We start from the raw sequence: 15,181 nt of genomic DNA on the forward strand, positions 1-15,181 counted from the left end.
TGGAGATGTCCTCATGAGCACATCCCTTGACTGCTCTGTGTGAACAGACCCAGCACTGAACCAAACTCATTTAGAAAGAATTTAGTCAGACAGTCTTTCAGCAGAAGAAAGGAAATCAACATTGCCAAGTTATCACTGGGCTGCAGTTTTTGCCAGGATCTTGAGTGATCCTTGGCCTGCAGAATCACAGAAAGGTTGGGGTTGGGAGGGACACTGAAAGGCCATCTTGTTCAACCCACGTGCATGTGGCAGGGGGCACAGAACTAGGGGAATGAGGGGTGTTTCCAGTCCTTGGGCAAACCCTTGTCCCACTGGCGAAGGCGAGAGAAGCCGTTCTCCTGCTGTTGTTCACATCATTAATTCTGAAAGCTGCTCATTCCTATATTCCCTTTCTTCCAACACCATCTTCTAGGAATTCAGTATTTTGGAGGGATGAGCTCCAACTTTGCCTTTGTGAAGTGAATGAGCTCCAAAATACCTCTAAGGAAAAAAAAAAAAGGTCAACCCCCCGTCTGTCGCCCTTCCCTATGGGCACTGCGCTGCGGAGGTGCAGGTGTGCACTGGGCACCTCCCGCACGTGGCTCTGGCTTGGAATGGTTCCCTGTGGGGATGTGGGAGCTGCACTTGCTCACCCCAGTGCTCTGCTGCTGGGAGGCTCTCTGGGAGCCCGTTGACTTTGGCTGTTTTCCATGCAGCAGGTTGGAGACTCCGGCGCGGCGCTTTGCCGTGGCGGCGGCTCTTTCAAAGGATTCCTTGTTCACCCAGACCTGCTGCGTGGGGCTCTCCTTGCCCTGCTGGCCCTGTGGCTTTGTTATTGCAGTGTGGCAGCACCAGTGAGGTCTGGTTTTGGTCTGCCTGTGCAGCAGGGCTGTGCCGAGGTGCCGGGCTGGCAGCGGGGTGGCAGTGGCACAGTTTGCAGCCACGGCAGGTCCTGTTCCAGCCCCATCCTCAGGGGCGTTTGAGCCTGAGGCCCCTTTGCTGGCTGTGTTTGTGCAGGTGGAAATGTCACCATGGTGACATTTAACATCAGCTCTGGCCGTGCCTGTGCTTTTCACCAGAGTGTCAGTGGAAACCTTCAGTGCTGCCGTGGCGGGCACAGGGAATGTGCCAGCTTGGTGCCGCTCAGCCCTGGGCTGAGGGTTGGTGAGCAGGGCTGGGGTCGCTCTGAGATCCCCCCTCAAGCTCAGCTTGCCCAAAGCTGGAGAGGACGGCTTTGGAAACCCCTCTGGCTCGTTCTGGGAAGGCTGAGCTGGAGCAGGGCTGAGCTCCCTGCGTGTTTCCCTGCAAGCCGCAGCACGTTTGGTATTCGTGCTGATCTGGCTCGCTGATACTCAACCTCACATTTGGCCTCGGTGTCTTCTCAGTGCAACATGAGCCCCTTTTTTTTTTTTTTTTTTTTCCCTGGGAGTGAACCCAAGCATCCAGCTGTGGCCAGATCCACCCGGGAGAAAAAGCCAGTCTTGTCGGAGCAAGTCAGAGCGCCCGGAATCAGTGCACAGGCACAGGTTTGGTCCCAGCTGAGCAGGGAAGCCAACAGCAGCAAGGGTTTTGCATTCAGCGAGTTTCCCCTTGTCTTCACTGGGAGGTTTTGTCAGGGTGATCTGTCCTATTTCTGGATCTGCTGGCCTCCATGTGCATTCCTCAGGCTGGGCTCTCCGCTCTGGGGCTGGGGGAGCTGTGGAGCTGTGAGCCCTGCAGACCGCAGGGATTGTCACATTCCCGGTGTTCCCAATTCCCACAGTGGGGCTCAGTGAGCCCAGTGTTCTCCTGTGGCCCTTGCAGAGCTCCCTGCATCCAGAGCAGCCTGAGGAGTGCTGGTGTGTCCAGAGCCTCCATGACCAGGAGGGATGGAGGGATGGTGGGGCAATGTGGAATGTGATGTTTCTGTCCTCCGGCTTCAGAACCATGGACTCTTTAAAGCTGGAAAAACCCACTAAGATCATCATCTCCAGCCATTCCCCCAGCACTGCCAAGGCCACCGTGTCCCCAGGTGCCACATCCACGTGGCTTTTGAACACAGGATAAAGCAGAGCTGGTTGTGCTCCCTGCTTCTCCTCAGCAGTCTGCCAGCAGCCACTGCAGAGCAGTGTCCCTGTCACCTCCTCCCGTGCACATGTGCCTTTTAGGAACGATTTAGGAATGTGTGATTGATTGATTTAACTGTCTGGGACACCAGTGGGTGCTGCTGCAGCTGGAATTGCATCACTGGTTTCACCAGCTCTGTGCTGGGTGCCAATCACAACATTCCTGCAATAAACACCTGCTGTGTTCCCAGGCATCAGACACATTCCCGAGGCTGGGAAACCCACCATGGGTCTGAGTGAGAAGTGAGTCATCCCCAGGGAGCTGCAGGGCCACCATCTCTGGGGACACAGCTCCAGCAGCCCCTTGGACGGGGGGGAAGCTGAGTGGTGGCCAGCCCAGCCCCTCTTCCCTCTCCACCTCTGCGCTCATCAGCCACAGCCCAATTAAACTCCATAATGTGCAGGGATGAGTTAAATGCACCCAGGAACATTTCCCAGAACTCATTAGATTGTGTCTGATAAATGCCCCCAATTGTGTGTGCTCAGGCTGCCCTGTCTGTGTGTCTGTCTGTCTGTCCAGCCTACAGGGCTGGGGGCTGTGAGCCTCCCCGGGCAGGGGCTCTGCTGCCCCAGGGGCATTTCTGCAGCATGTCCAGAGGCAGAGCAGAGCTGGGGAAGGGGCTGGAGCACCAGGAGCAGCTGAGGGAGCTGGGAAAAGGGGTCAGCCTGGATAAAAAGGCTCAAGAGGGACCTTCTGGTTCTCCACAGCTCCCTGACAGGAGGTTATAGGCAGTGAGTGGGAGTCAGCCTCTTTTCCTGGGTAACAAGTGACAGGACAAGAAGAAGTGTCCTCAAGTTACAGTAGGGGAGGTTCAGGTTGGATATTAGGGGAAATTCCTTCCTTGAAAGGGTTGTCCAGCCCTGTCAGAGGCTGCCCAGGGAAGTGGTGGAGTCACCTTTGCTGGAGGGATTTCAAACTGTGTAGATGAGGCTGTTGCTTAGTGGTGGCCTTGGCAGTGCTGGGGGAACACTTGGGCTCCATGATCTTTTCCCACCTCAATGATTCCATGATTCTTTGCACACACTCTGTGGGAACAAGGCTGGTGGCTCTGGTGCCACAGGTGCCTCTCCACCCAATGTGCTGCTGCCTCTGCTCCCTCTACTTTTTACCTTCCCTGTGTGTCCACAGTCAGAGGTGTTGAATTTCTATCGAATTACCCAGAGCAGCCTGAATAATTTGGGGATTGCAGGGCTCTGTGTGATTGGCTTTTCACGTTAAACAGAAGCTCTACTGGTCGTGGCAGACAGGAGATGGATTTTTACCTGTGGCAAGAGGAATGAGCTGCATTATTTTCCATCCTGTGAGGACTTGCTAGGCCAGCCACAGCAAGCACTTTGATTGCAAAGGTTTGTCCCAGGCATGGAAATAGAAACACTCCAGACTTTCCTTTTGTTCCCTTCAGGTGTTTTTTTTTTTTTTTTTTTGCTCAGAGATTTTGTTCTGAATCGGGAAAGATCTTTGAACTAATAACGGCACTTTTGTCTGAGGATCAGATCCACGCATTCTGTATATAAAATAGGTGTTTATCTATAAAATACACACACAGCAGTTTATGCACATGGATAAACACATCTATAAAATACATGTAGGAAGTCATTCCAGACACGGGAGGCAGGAGTTCTGTGGGAGCAGAGCCAGGAGCTCCTGTGGCACCCACTGGAGCTCCGACCACACTGGAATATTTACTGTTCCCTGCTTCCCCTGCACTGAACCTTGGCTACCAATTACCCCGTGTTAAATCGTGTTTGGTCATGGCAGTGATTATACAGTATCCAGGCAACCTGGCTGTAATCTAATTTAACACCCAACATGGATTTTCTCCGCTCCTGCTCTCCTTTGTTTTGCCCAAAGGGAGTGAGAAGTGAGCAGTGCCCAGGGACACCCCAGGGGATGGCCTTGGGGACAGAGCTGCCTGGGCTGTCCCCAGGGCATGGCAGGGCTCAGTGCCAGTGGCACAGGAGGTGCCAGTGGCCAGCAGGGCTGCTGGGTCAGCACCAAGTGGGTCAGGTGTTGGTGGAGCTGCTGGCTGGGGAGGCTGGGCACAGACATCCCCCTGGGCAAGGGGCTCTGTGTGTCCCTCAGCCCCAGGCTGATCTCCTGCTGATCCCCAAGGGATGTGGGAACCATGGTGGGAACCATGGTGGGAACCATTGTGTGCTGCCAGGAGAAGGATCAGCCCAAAAAAGTCCCAAATCCAGTGACAGCCTGGCCCACTGTGAGCCCTGAGCAAGAGTGGAGTGAAGTCTGCATGTTCCTCCATTAGTTGTTGCTTTCTGCTGTGCTGGAAGTGACTCCTGTAAAGTGGGGAGCAGAAAAAGGACCCACAGAAATGAACAACAGTGCAGTTCTCTCAGAGTGCATCAAGGGCCGGAAAGAAACAGCAGGTTAAAAGGAAAATACAGTGACTGCTTGGAAAACTTCTAAAGAGCAGCTCAGGAATGGCACTGACAGTCCCTGCTGAACAGCTGGGGCATTAAGCCCACTTTGGGCTGAGAGCACCCATCTTTAGAAACTGTGGCGTTATTTCCTAGTACAAAGGATGATGAAGAGGTATAATTTAGAGTGAATTATCCTGTGGGTAATGGATGGGGAATTTGAAGGCTGTGAAGGGTGAATCATGTTTTGGAGTGTGGCTGTGGTGACCCTGCACAGGGATAGCTATTGCTGGAAAAGTACCTGGGCTGCAGAGCAGGAGTTCACGTGCCACCGAGCTTTATTCCAGAAAGGAGCCGGATTGCAGAGCTGCAGAACAGCTCCCAAACTTTCAGAGGCTAAGTGAAGTAGACTGAGGAGGGGTTTGGTGGTGGAGGTGAGGGCCAGCACCCTGGGGTGGGTGGGCAGCCCCTGGGCAGGCCCGTGGCTGGTGCTGTGGGACCATGTCCTGCCTGGGCAGCCATTAATAGCCCAGTCTGAAATAATTACCAGGACCACGCTCAGCTGCCTCCCTGTAATGAGCTGATGACAGTGCAATTTATTAGAGTGATGTAGGACATGGTAACGGTAATGAGAAATGGAGGCACCTAATTTTGTGCGACTTAGATCAATTCCGTTGTGTTTTTTTATAAATGAACATTGTTTTACTAACCACAGAAGATCATTAAAATTATTATTTTATTAGTGCTTTTGAAAGCCATTTGGGCTGCAGCTGCGTTTTTCCATATCCAATTAGGAGCATGTGAAGTGTGTCTGAAATGCAATTTTGCAATGCAAAACTGTCACTGGGATTTGTGAGTGGTTTGGGTGGGGGGTAGGTTTGAATCCCCATGTAAATGTTATTTAGTATGTATTGGTTCCTATTGGACTTGTTCTGCCTTCCTTGCTGCTCCATGAGGTTGTGACTCCCTAAGGAGAGTTTGTCTCCCCTCCCAGCTCGGTGCTGCTGGCTTGGCCATGAGCAGCTTGGGGAGCTCTTGGCTGGGGTGAGGATGAGGATGAGGATGAGGATGGGGAGAGCTCTGTGCCCGCCCAGGGGTGGGGATGGCCAGCCTGGCTGGGTGGCAGTGTGAGCAGCACTGTGTCCCCTCTGCTGAGGCTGTCATCTCTGGGGCAGCCCATCTGGCATTTACTGACAGCGGAGATTTCCCGCAGGCTGCCATCAAATATTCAGAGCTTCCTGGCAGGGGGGGAGTTACGGGTAAGGGGGAGGTCCTGCCAGCTCCCGAGGGCTTTGGGCAGCACCTCCCCACTCTCAGCTTGGGTCCCAGGCACACTCAGTGGAGGGACAGCTCTGCCTCTTCTCCTGGGATGAGATGTGCACCAGCGTGAGGCTTCTTGCCCAGGCAGTGAGGAGGGCTGATGCTGCTCTTGGGGGCAGCTAGGACAGCAGCCCTGAGCCCCCCTTGTGATGAGGCCCCTGTCTGCTGCCTGAGCTGGATGTAGGGATGAGTTCCTTGCTGGTTCAGGTGAGATTTGGGTGGAAAAGGATGGAAAGCATCTTTTCTTTTTAGCCAGCCTGAGCTTGCAGTGTGCTGAAATATGCTGAGCTTGCACACAAATGTCTTGACCCTAAGATCAATGGTAGAAACTCCTGGCAATAAATTTTAGGGTCAGTCCAGCAAGTGAGCCTCAGTGTGTGCTGGCCTGCTGCATTTGTCCAGGGAAACGGGAGAAAAAGTGAAGGAAAAGACACTAAAACCCTCTCAGGCTACAGCTGTGTGAGCACACAGCCTGAAGGCATCACAGTTCCTGGTTGAAGAGGTCAGGAGCAAACCACAAGAAAGGTTCCTGGAGACAGGGCTGTACCACAGGTCCCAGGTGCCATGGACGTGTCCCCAGTGTGACTCAGCAGTGTCCAGGGCACCTGGTGAGCTCTGTCCCAGCCTCAGCCAGGGCTCAGCATGGCCAGGGGACACCTGCCTGTGTCCCTGTTGCTGTGTCCCCTCGGGGTGAGGCTGAGAAGAGGACACATCCCATAAAGTGCCTCTAGGGCTTTACACCTCTGAGATCAGGTTCCAACTGGAGCTGCTCCAGAGCAACCTCTCAAACACCATGACCAGGGTGCCACATCCTCAGTGTGAGCTGCTTCACTTTGCTGAGCTGGGCTGTGCCCTCTAAAGAGCTAAAAGAGGTGGAGGTGGTGAGGAGGAAGGTTTGGATGTCCCTGTGTCCTGGACAAGAAGGCTTGGATGTCCCTGTGTCCCATCTCGTGTGGGGTCCCGGTGCCAGGGAGAAGGGAACACGTGGGATCTGGGGGCAAAGCCCCATCTTGGCCTCCCAGCCAGCCTGGCCGGGCCAGATGGGACTGACCTCTGCTGCTGGAATGGCTGGGAAGGAATTGGCCTTTGGAACATATGAGGTCACTCATTGAGCTGGAGAGCAGCGTGTGTCAGAGGTCCAACAATTTGTTTTCAGAAGGGCTTTGAGCATTAATGATTCAAGATGTTTTCCTGGGAGTGGTTTGCAGCATGAGGCTCAGTGGCTGGCGTGGGGTTGAGGTTTTGTGGGATTAGTCAATTCATGGAGGCTGAAAGGTCTCCAGGAACACAACAGTTAAATTTGTACTTTTCCACATGGCTGAGCCTTCAAGGAGCTCACCAGGAGCGTGAAAAATGTAAACAGCGTTGTAAGCCTTGTGCCAGCCACGAGGCAGGGAAGGCAGGAAGGGGGTTCCCTGTGGATTAGTTCCATCACCTACTTCAGTTTCTTTCTCTTTTTTTTTTTCCTTTCCCAGAGTTGCAGATAATCACAAGCAGAACCTGATGACTGTTGCTAATCTGGGTGTGGTGTTTGGGCCGACGCTGCTTCGACCTCAAGAGGAAACGGTCGCTGCCATTATGGACATCAAATTCCAGAACATTGTGATTGAAATTTTAATAGAAAACCATGAGAAGGTAATGGCTTCCCTTGCTGCTTTCGTGTCAGTAGTTCGTGGAAAGGAGTTGGTCTCCCTTTGCCCGTGGCAGCCCTCTCTGCCCGTGGCCAGTGGCACCACGGTGGGGCTGTGCCAGGGAGAGGGCAGCTGGCACCTTTCTTGGGCTGTAGTTGTGTAACCAGAGCTGCTGGTAGCTTGTTTATGGTCATCCCAGGGTGAGTCAGCATGGCTGTGTCTGCAGCACAGAAATTGCCTTTCTCCCCCTTCCCACTGTTTAATGGGAATTTGTCCTTGGTTTCAAGAGAGATGAACTCCAAGCAAACCAGAGATATGTGCACCTTGGCTGGCTCCTGCTTTGCTGACTAAATCCAGGTTTATCCAAGTGCTGGCTTTATCCAGCATGTTGATCTGGATCCTGATGCATTTGTGTTTGTTGGCCATGGCTGTTGTGGTCTGTCAGTGGAGCAGTGGTGGCTCAGTGGGGCCGAGGTCCTGGCTAAAAAAAACAACCCATTTTCTTCTAAATGCAGCCAGTTCCCTGATTAGGATCTTTTGTTAGTCTGGTTTTGATTGGAGAGGAGTAACAGATTTGTGCATTTGGGCAGCGAAGGCAGAAGTAGAAACCAGGTTGCCCTGGCTGGGATGGCTTCACAGCTCTGAGTCCACATCCAGTTCTGTCTTGAGCAGAGAGCTGTGCCAGCATGTGCTTTTCCTGTTGGGGAGGCCTGGCCATGCAGTTGTCTGTCTGGCAGGGGCAGATAGAGCAGGAAGGACACTGAGGAGTGGGTTTAATGACTCTAGCAATGGACAGAGACTTTGAGAGAGCTGGTCTGGAGGGGTCACTGCCCTTGTCTGAGCCTGGGGGTCCAGAAAAGGAACAATCCATAACCAAATATCAGCAACCCGCAAAGCTGCTGCTCCTTGGGTTCGTGCAGTTTTAGAATTTTATCCCCTTGAGAAAAATGTGATTACTCAGTTTTCTGACAGCTGTGGCTGGAAGTTGCGGAGACTTTCCCAAGCCGGTGTGCAGCCGTGGGAGCGTGGGCGCCGGGGTCCCGCAGTGGGGGGCACAGGGGGGACACTGCCTGCCCCGTCTGGGCTGCTCACCATCACCTGCACCCCCAAAAAGTCAGCAGAGTGCCAGGGCTCTTCACAGCCGGCACTGTGCATCTTGGGTGTCAAAAAGGAGCGCGGACAGAGTGGGAATGTGGAATTTAGGGATCTATCCCAAAGCGTCGCCCTGGTGCGGGCGCTCGTCTTCCTCAGGGGCTGCGCTGTGGAGCCGTGCAGCCCGGGCAGGTGGGCAGCTGTCCTGTTCCACGGGGCGATGCCAAAGAACAACTTGTTTGTTGTTTTTCCCAGATCTTTAACACGGTGCCAGAGGCGCCGGCGTCGAACTCGCAGCTGCTGTTATCCCGCAAGAAGAGCACGGAGTCGAAGCCTCCGTCGTGCAGCGAGCGGCCGCTGACGCTCTTCCACACACCCCAGCCCAACGAGAAGCGTGAGTGCCCTCCCGGCCCTCCTGATCCTGCCTGGCACACTGCCATTCCCGTGCCATTCCCGTGCCATTCCCGTGCGGTTTTCCTGCTCTCCGTGGAAGGGATGATTCCACGCCAGGCTTCGGTTTCCTGCGCTGTCGCCTTGGCGGGCGGTGGAATCTCTGCTGGCGTCCAAGCCCTGAACCGGGGCTCTGCGTGGGGCTGCCTTAGCTCGGGATAAAGTGTTGCTGTCCCCTCCCCGCCTGACGGGCCCCTGCGTGTCCCCTTCTCATGTTGCTGGGCCCGTCATCGCTGCCATCAGCTGCGGGGACGAGGGTGCCACACCTGTGGCCAGGGCGGCCATCCCCGGGTCCCCGCAGAGTGGCCCTTTTGGGATGCCCTCGGGCACTTTGCCTTTTACAGACAGGAAAACTCGGCCGGGAGGGTCGGCATTTTCCTGAGGATTATGTGCCACGGCAGTTTAAAACTGTCGGAGCTCATCTTTCCATTTCTGTCACTAATTGGTGCTCCAGATATTCGGGTGAAAGAGCCAAGGGCCCAGCCGTGCTCGTGGGGTGGCAGAAATGTGTCTGCTCAAGCTGTTGTTTCGTGTTACAGAGTAAAGCCAATTCCCAGCCCTGTGGTTCTTTTCCCCATGTGCTCCTGCAGCCAGCTGCACACAGGGAGCTCTCCCAGTTTGGTAAAGGAGCAGGAGAATCTCCTGGTGAGCAGGACAAACACAAGTGGAGCGAGGAGCAGGGCAGGGCTGGGGACAGCCAGCTCCCCAGGGTGCACAAAGTGGACTTTGCTGACTCTCAAAACACGTGGGTTTGTGTGATTGAGTTACTGTTAATTAGCAGGCGCTCTCCTTTGGGTGGGTGGTGGAAAGCTCCGCGTGGGTTTGAGGAAGCAGTGGTGGCCCCAGAGCGTGCTCTGGAAATGGTGTGGGACGACTCTCGGTGCAGCCTCAAATATCAAAACTTTCAGCCCAGTAATTTATTTGCTGCTAACTAAGCAGTGGCTTGTCAGCCTCCGGGCTCTCCAAGGCGGCCAGAGCTTCTGTGTGCCATCCTCCCCGTGCCTGGGAGAGGAACTCAGCTCATTTCTTTATTTCTGCATTTATTTATTCCCCTGTGAAGCAACATTTTCTTGGTTTTCCTCCTCCTGTGTCTTTGGGAAGTCACTGCTGTTTTGCTTGCCTTCCCTGCTGCACATCACGAGAAATATGTGAGGTTTCCTTTCTTCTTCTTCTTTTCTTCTTCCTTTCCTTCCTTACTGGTCTGGAGACAGACCAAGGTTCTTAGGGTGAAGCACAAGGGCTTAGTCAGCAGCTCAAGCCCAGCTGAGCACCACAGAAACTGAAAGTTGAAATTGAAGCTAGAAACATTTTAAATGGGAGCAGGGTGCACATTTTTTAAGACTGGGAGCCGTTTGGCATGAAATAAAGTGGAGTGGGACAGTGGATTTTCCATCACTTGAAATCTATTCATCAAAGTCCCATATCTTTCTAAGATTTTTCAGTAGCATTATCATACCAATCTGTGACTAAGTCAAAAACTACCATGTTCAACAGGGAGCAGATTAGATAATCGTGATTAATCTATGATTGTAGTGATTATTTTGTTGTTAAACATTTACATTTTTAGCCACATCTGACCCAGGGAGTAGCTCTTGTGACACAAATGTCACCAACACAGCAAACACCATTTTGTTCCTTATCAGTCCTTTTGTCATCCCCTCTCTGGTGCCTGGAGTCACTGTCACCAAAGTGCCCTGGATCAGTTATTGGGCAGAGCCTTGCCCCAGCACATTGTTCCTGGAGACAAAGGCTCTGCTGAGGCTCCAGTGGCTCTGCCTGCCTGACTTCCCACTAGAAATAATGAAATTTGGGCAAGGGGTCAGAGGCTCTTCTTTTCTCTGCCTGCTGGAAATGCTCTTGAGCTGATGGGCAGCTCTGCTCTTGTTGCTGTAAGAACAAATCAAATCTTCCAGCAGAGGATCCTTCATATGAGCTTTCAAAAACATGAAGCAAAGTACAGCTTCAGCCTTTTAAAAAGGAGGAAATCAAATAAGGCAGGAGTTTCAGAATCTGCCACTGCTCTCCCTTCCCCTTGGGCTGAGGCTCAGTTCTGTGGCTGATGGGGACTCGAGCTCTTGGCTCGTGGGCTGCTCTGGGGATTAGAGGGACAATCCACTGTGAGCTGCCAAGCTTATGGAGCTTATTCCCAGCCTTCAGCCTTGGGCAGGAGATGTTTGCAGATAATGAGCTGGTGTCAGTGCACTCTAGGGGCTCAGTCAGCTCCTCGGGGCCTGGGGCTCAGCACAGGCACTGCACTTGGCCAGCTCTGTTCACGTGGGCTGCCTAAAACCTGCTCTGGCAGAGGCAAAACAAGAGGGATTGCGGGTTTTTAGGTTCCTCAGACACCTGAATTTCTTTCTTTTTTCATCTGCTGGCTATCACATCTGCCTGGCAGTATTTGTGGAGGTCAGTGCTCTGCTTTTCTTCACTTTTCCCTCTTTGTCTCCTGCATGGATCATCTTTTTCATCACATGGTGCTAGTGCCCTCTGAGCCCTGAGGGTTCAGCTTTCTCAGAGCTGGGGACAGAGAAATGTCCATGCAGCTTGTTCCCAAGGTGGCTCATTGCAGATGAAAATTAATGAAATCCAGTTTCAGGATCATCATCCTTGGCTCATCTTTGAAAATAAGCACAACCTGAGCTAAACCAAACCCTGTCCTGCTGCCCTGCAGGTGCTGATTCTGTCCAGGTAGCTGGGAAATGCAGCAGCTCCAGAGAAGGAGCAGGACAAGGAGCCTTGGACTCTGCTCTGGACAGCCACAATCCTTTGGCTGATGTGGCATTTCCCTTTGGAGTGGTGGCAGAGCTGCCCCAAGACAACCCTCCTTTTAAAGGCAGTTCCTTTCTGCTGTGTGCTCAGGATTAACCTTTCACACAACCCTGGAGTTCCTCTTCCACTCTTTTACCCCCTTTTATTTGTGCACAGGATACAAATGAATATTGCACATTCTCCTCACTCAAAAAGAGGTGGAATTTGAAGTGATTGAGAGCAAGGACTCCCTACCACTACGTGCTTTTGGGTGGTAGTTTGCACAGTGTTATTGTGCACTGGAAAAATAATTTTGGAAGGAAGAATCCTTGAAGTAGGACTCTGTGTTTTCCAGCTGGTGCCTGTCCTTCAGGAAAGCAGCATCCCAGAAGCAGCCTCTCTTCCCGGGGCTGCCATCAGTGTTGCTAATTGCTTCTCACAACTGCAATTACTGCTCCAATGGCAAAGGCATCTCCTGGAAATGAGTTAATGGGATTTTGGGTGACCTGAGGAGAGGACCGTGCTGTGGTTGAGATGCACAACATTGTCAGTGCTCCACAAACGGTGGGGAGGTCTCTCAACAGCTGGGATGGAGGGAGATGGGATCTCTGAGACCCCTGGTCTGTCAGCAGGGCAGTGGCAGCACTCCCCAGCGCTGGGGCTTGCCCAGCACAGCCCATTCCAGATCAGATCCAAAGGCAAGCTTCTGCTCCACTGCTGCTCTGCATTCAAAGGGGCTGAGCCAAAAGGGAGCAGAGACCCATCCTTTTCCCCCTTCAGAGATGACTAGGAAGGAGAAACAGTAGTTGGTGCCAAAGGTGAGGTTGAAGCAGCTTTAGCTGGGTGATCTGCCCTGTTCCTGATCTAAGATGTTGTCCTACTCTGTCACCCAAACACTCCATCCCTTGGGAGCTGATTTCAGTGACACAAATCCATTCCTGAACATTCTTATATTTCAGTATCTTTCGGGTTGTGGCATTTTGGACACCTTCAGGAATGTAAAATATGAATACCTTAAGAAAAGTGTGTATTTTTCCTACTAAAAAAGGTGTTCATTTAAATGTATCTGCATCTTAAACCCAAAAGAGCCCAAGAGTACCTGGTATTTGTTGTGGTTTGGTGTGTAATGTGTGTGTAAGTGACTCTGAGCTCCGGGGAGATGTCCCTGTTTGCACTGGCTCAGGGTTTCCTGGGAAGGCTCAGTGCCTTCACAGCCATTTGCTCTTCACTTCGTCTGCAGTGATGATTCTTGGGTTTTGGTGTTTTTTAGAGGAGAACAGGAACAGCATCCTCAACTCCAGCCTGGAATCTGTCATCTCTTCAAATGTGAACAGCTTCCTCAACTCCAACAGCGCTCCCCAGCCCAGCCTGAACTCGAGTGATCTTGAACTAGAAGTAATTAAGCCCAACAGGCCAAATTCCCTGTAAGTACAATGGTAATTAGTGTTTTATAGACTCTCCATCCTTAATCTTTAATCAGAGTTGTTTCTTATTCTCAACCTCAGCAGTTTGCTGAAGAATACAATTTAACATTTTAATTTTTAATGGGCACCGAACATTTGCCCTCCATTTTTAACTTGGTCTGAGCAGTGGAATTAGTTGGAATTAGATGTAACTGTGGGTTACATCTGCCATCGGTTCCAGCCCTGGTGGTTTTGCCCATGTGGAATGTTTTGGAGCAGAACTCCCCAGCTCTGCCCGACCCATCTGGTGCTAACTCCAACACACACAAAGGACTTTTCTTCTCAGTTCAATCCTGTGACTGTTGTCAGTACAGTTGATCTCCGGCCAGATCTATGCTGTCTCTTCTGCTATTGCTTCCTTCATGTGGAAAGTTCAAAGGAAAAAGCAGTGACCTTAGCAGTGCCTCCCTGGGGAGGGCTGGGATATTTCTGAAGTCCCTGAAGCTGCCCCTCGCGCGCCGGCGGCTCCGCTGGGGGAATTTCCTTCCTGCCGGCCCCGCAGCACTTTCCCACAGAAGCTCCCCTCCCTGCCATGTGAAGATCTGCTCAGATCTCCAGGAGATGAAGCTCTAGGCACGCCCTGGAGCTTCATCTGAGCAGATGTCCAGGGGATGAAGGTGTCCCCGGGGTGGGCGTTGGGAACGCCGCTCCCCTCCCGGAGCACCCCAGGGCAGGGACATCGTTCTTCCCACCCCTCCCAGGGCCCAGACAGCCCCAGATCCCACTGACCCAAAGCAGCCCCTGTGCCCTGAGGGCAGGCAGGGCCGTGCCTGGGGTAGCTGGGTGGCTCTGGGGGCTCGGTGCTGGGTTGGGGTGATGCTGTTGCCTCGGCTGGGCTGGGGTTTGAGGTGCAGCTCTCACTCCAGCCTTTGGGATGGCTCTCCCAGGCAGGAAGGTAAGTGTGCAATAGACACAGGCTTCATCCAGCTTCACCATCTGCTCTGCTTCCTCATCATCCTCCTGCCACTAAAGCCTGAGCTGCAGCAGCCCCAGCCTCTCCTCGGTGTGCCCAGCCCTGTGCCGTGCCTGCCCCGTGGGGATCTTCCCCCAGCAGGAGAGCTGTGGGGCAGGACAGACCACCCAAAGGTAGGACAACCTCCAGATCAAGGCTGTGTTTTACATACAGTACATGCTGAGTGAAGATGCTTCTCTCTCCCGTGCCTGGTTGAAGCTCTGGAATCAGTCACATCCCATTCCCTCAGCCAAGGATGGCTTTAGTTTATCCTTCAAAGGGGAATAAAAATGGTGTGTTTTATCACAGAATGAGGTTTGTGAGCCTGGGTCTTGCTGGGACCTTACAAGGATTGATTGCCAAATTCACAGCTTTTCAGATTCCAAGAGTTGCCTTTTCCTAATGACTTATTTCTTAACAGAAGTTACAAAGGAATTCAGCAGAATAACCCAGTTAGAGCTGTGTGAGGCTCTGGGGAGCGGAGGCACCGTGCTGTTCCCGTGGGATTAGGTGAGCAGGCTGGCACTGAACCAGGTGCTTGTGCCAGTTACAGAGCCTTTGGTTCTGTGAGTGGAACAGGGCTGAGCAGGGCAGCACTGGCAGCTCGTGGCTCTGACAGTGCTGGTGCCATTTGGTGCTTTTCCCCAAGTCCAGTGATTATGAGATAATTTCTGCACGTGCAGGAACCTGCAGGGTTTTGGTCTGTGTTGAGCCAAAGGTTGAAATATGGATCTTAAGGTGGCTGATACCACAGGGAAAATATTCTCTGTGACCCCAGATATTTAAATCAAATGTCTTCAATCCCATCTCTCAGTGAGAAATGAAGCGTCTAACTTGATTTTATTCTGACTAAATGTGTGTGGAGGTCACTCCCTGTGCTGTGTTTTTGAGATCTCCGTGGGGTTCTGCTCTCAGTGGGGCTGGGTGTGCAGTGGTGAGGATGAGGAGGATGAGGAGGGTGAGGAGGGCAGGCAGCAGTGGGTCTGTGCCCAGCCCTGCCCTGCAGGGGCAGGCTGTGTGAATGGTGCCAGTGTCCGGCTGCTCCGCGGGGCTGCCCAGATAATG

At 52.7% G+C, this 15,181-nt stretch overlaps 1 protein-coding gene across 6 annotated transcripts in view; it reads left to right on the forward strand.

The window, feature by feature from the left end:
- ARHGAP26 (Rho GTPase activating protein 26) overlaps window positions 1–15,181 on the forward strand; it is a 109,255-nt gene that overhangs the window by 72,350 nt on the left and 21,724 nt on the right. For all 6 annotated transcript variants that reach the window (XR_010744713.1, XM_066329430.1, XM_066329432.1 and 3 more), the window contains 3 exons: window positions 7,256–7,415; window positions 8,759–8,897; window positions 12,972–13,125. Coding sequence is in view for 5 of the 6 variants with exons in the window: in XM_066329430.1 (XP_066185527.1) it covers window positions 7,256–7,415; window positions 8,759–8,897; window positions 12,972–13,125 (453 nt within the window). In the remaining variant the exon portion in view is untranslated. The remainder of the gene's footprint in view (window positions 1–7,255; window positions 7,416–8,758; window positions 8,898–12,971; window positions 13,126–15,181) is intronic.

Source organism: Sylvia atricapilla, chromosome 14 (assembly GCF_009819655.1).
Source record: "Sylvia atricapilla isolate bSylAtr1 chromosome 14, bSylAtr1.pri, whole genome shotgun sequence".
Lineage (NCBI taxonomy): Eukaryota > Metazoa > Chordata > Aves > Passeriformes > Sylviidae > Sylvia > Sylvia atricapilla.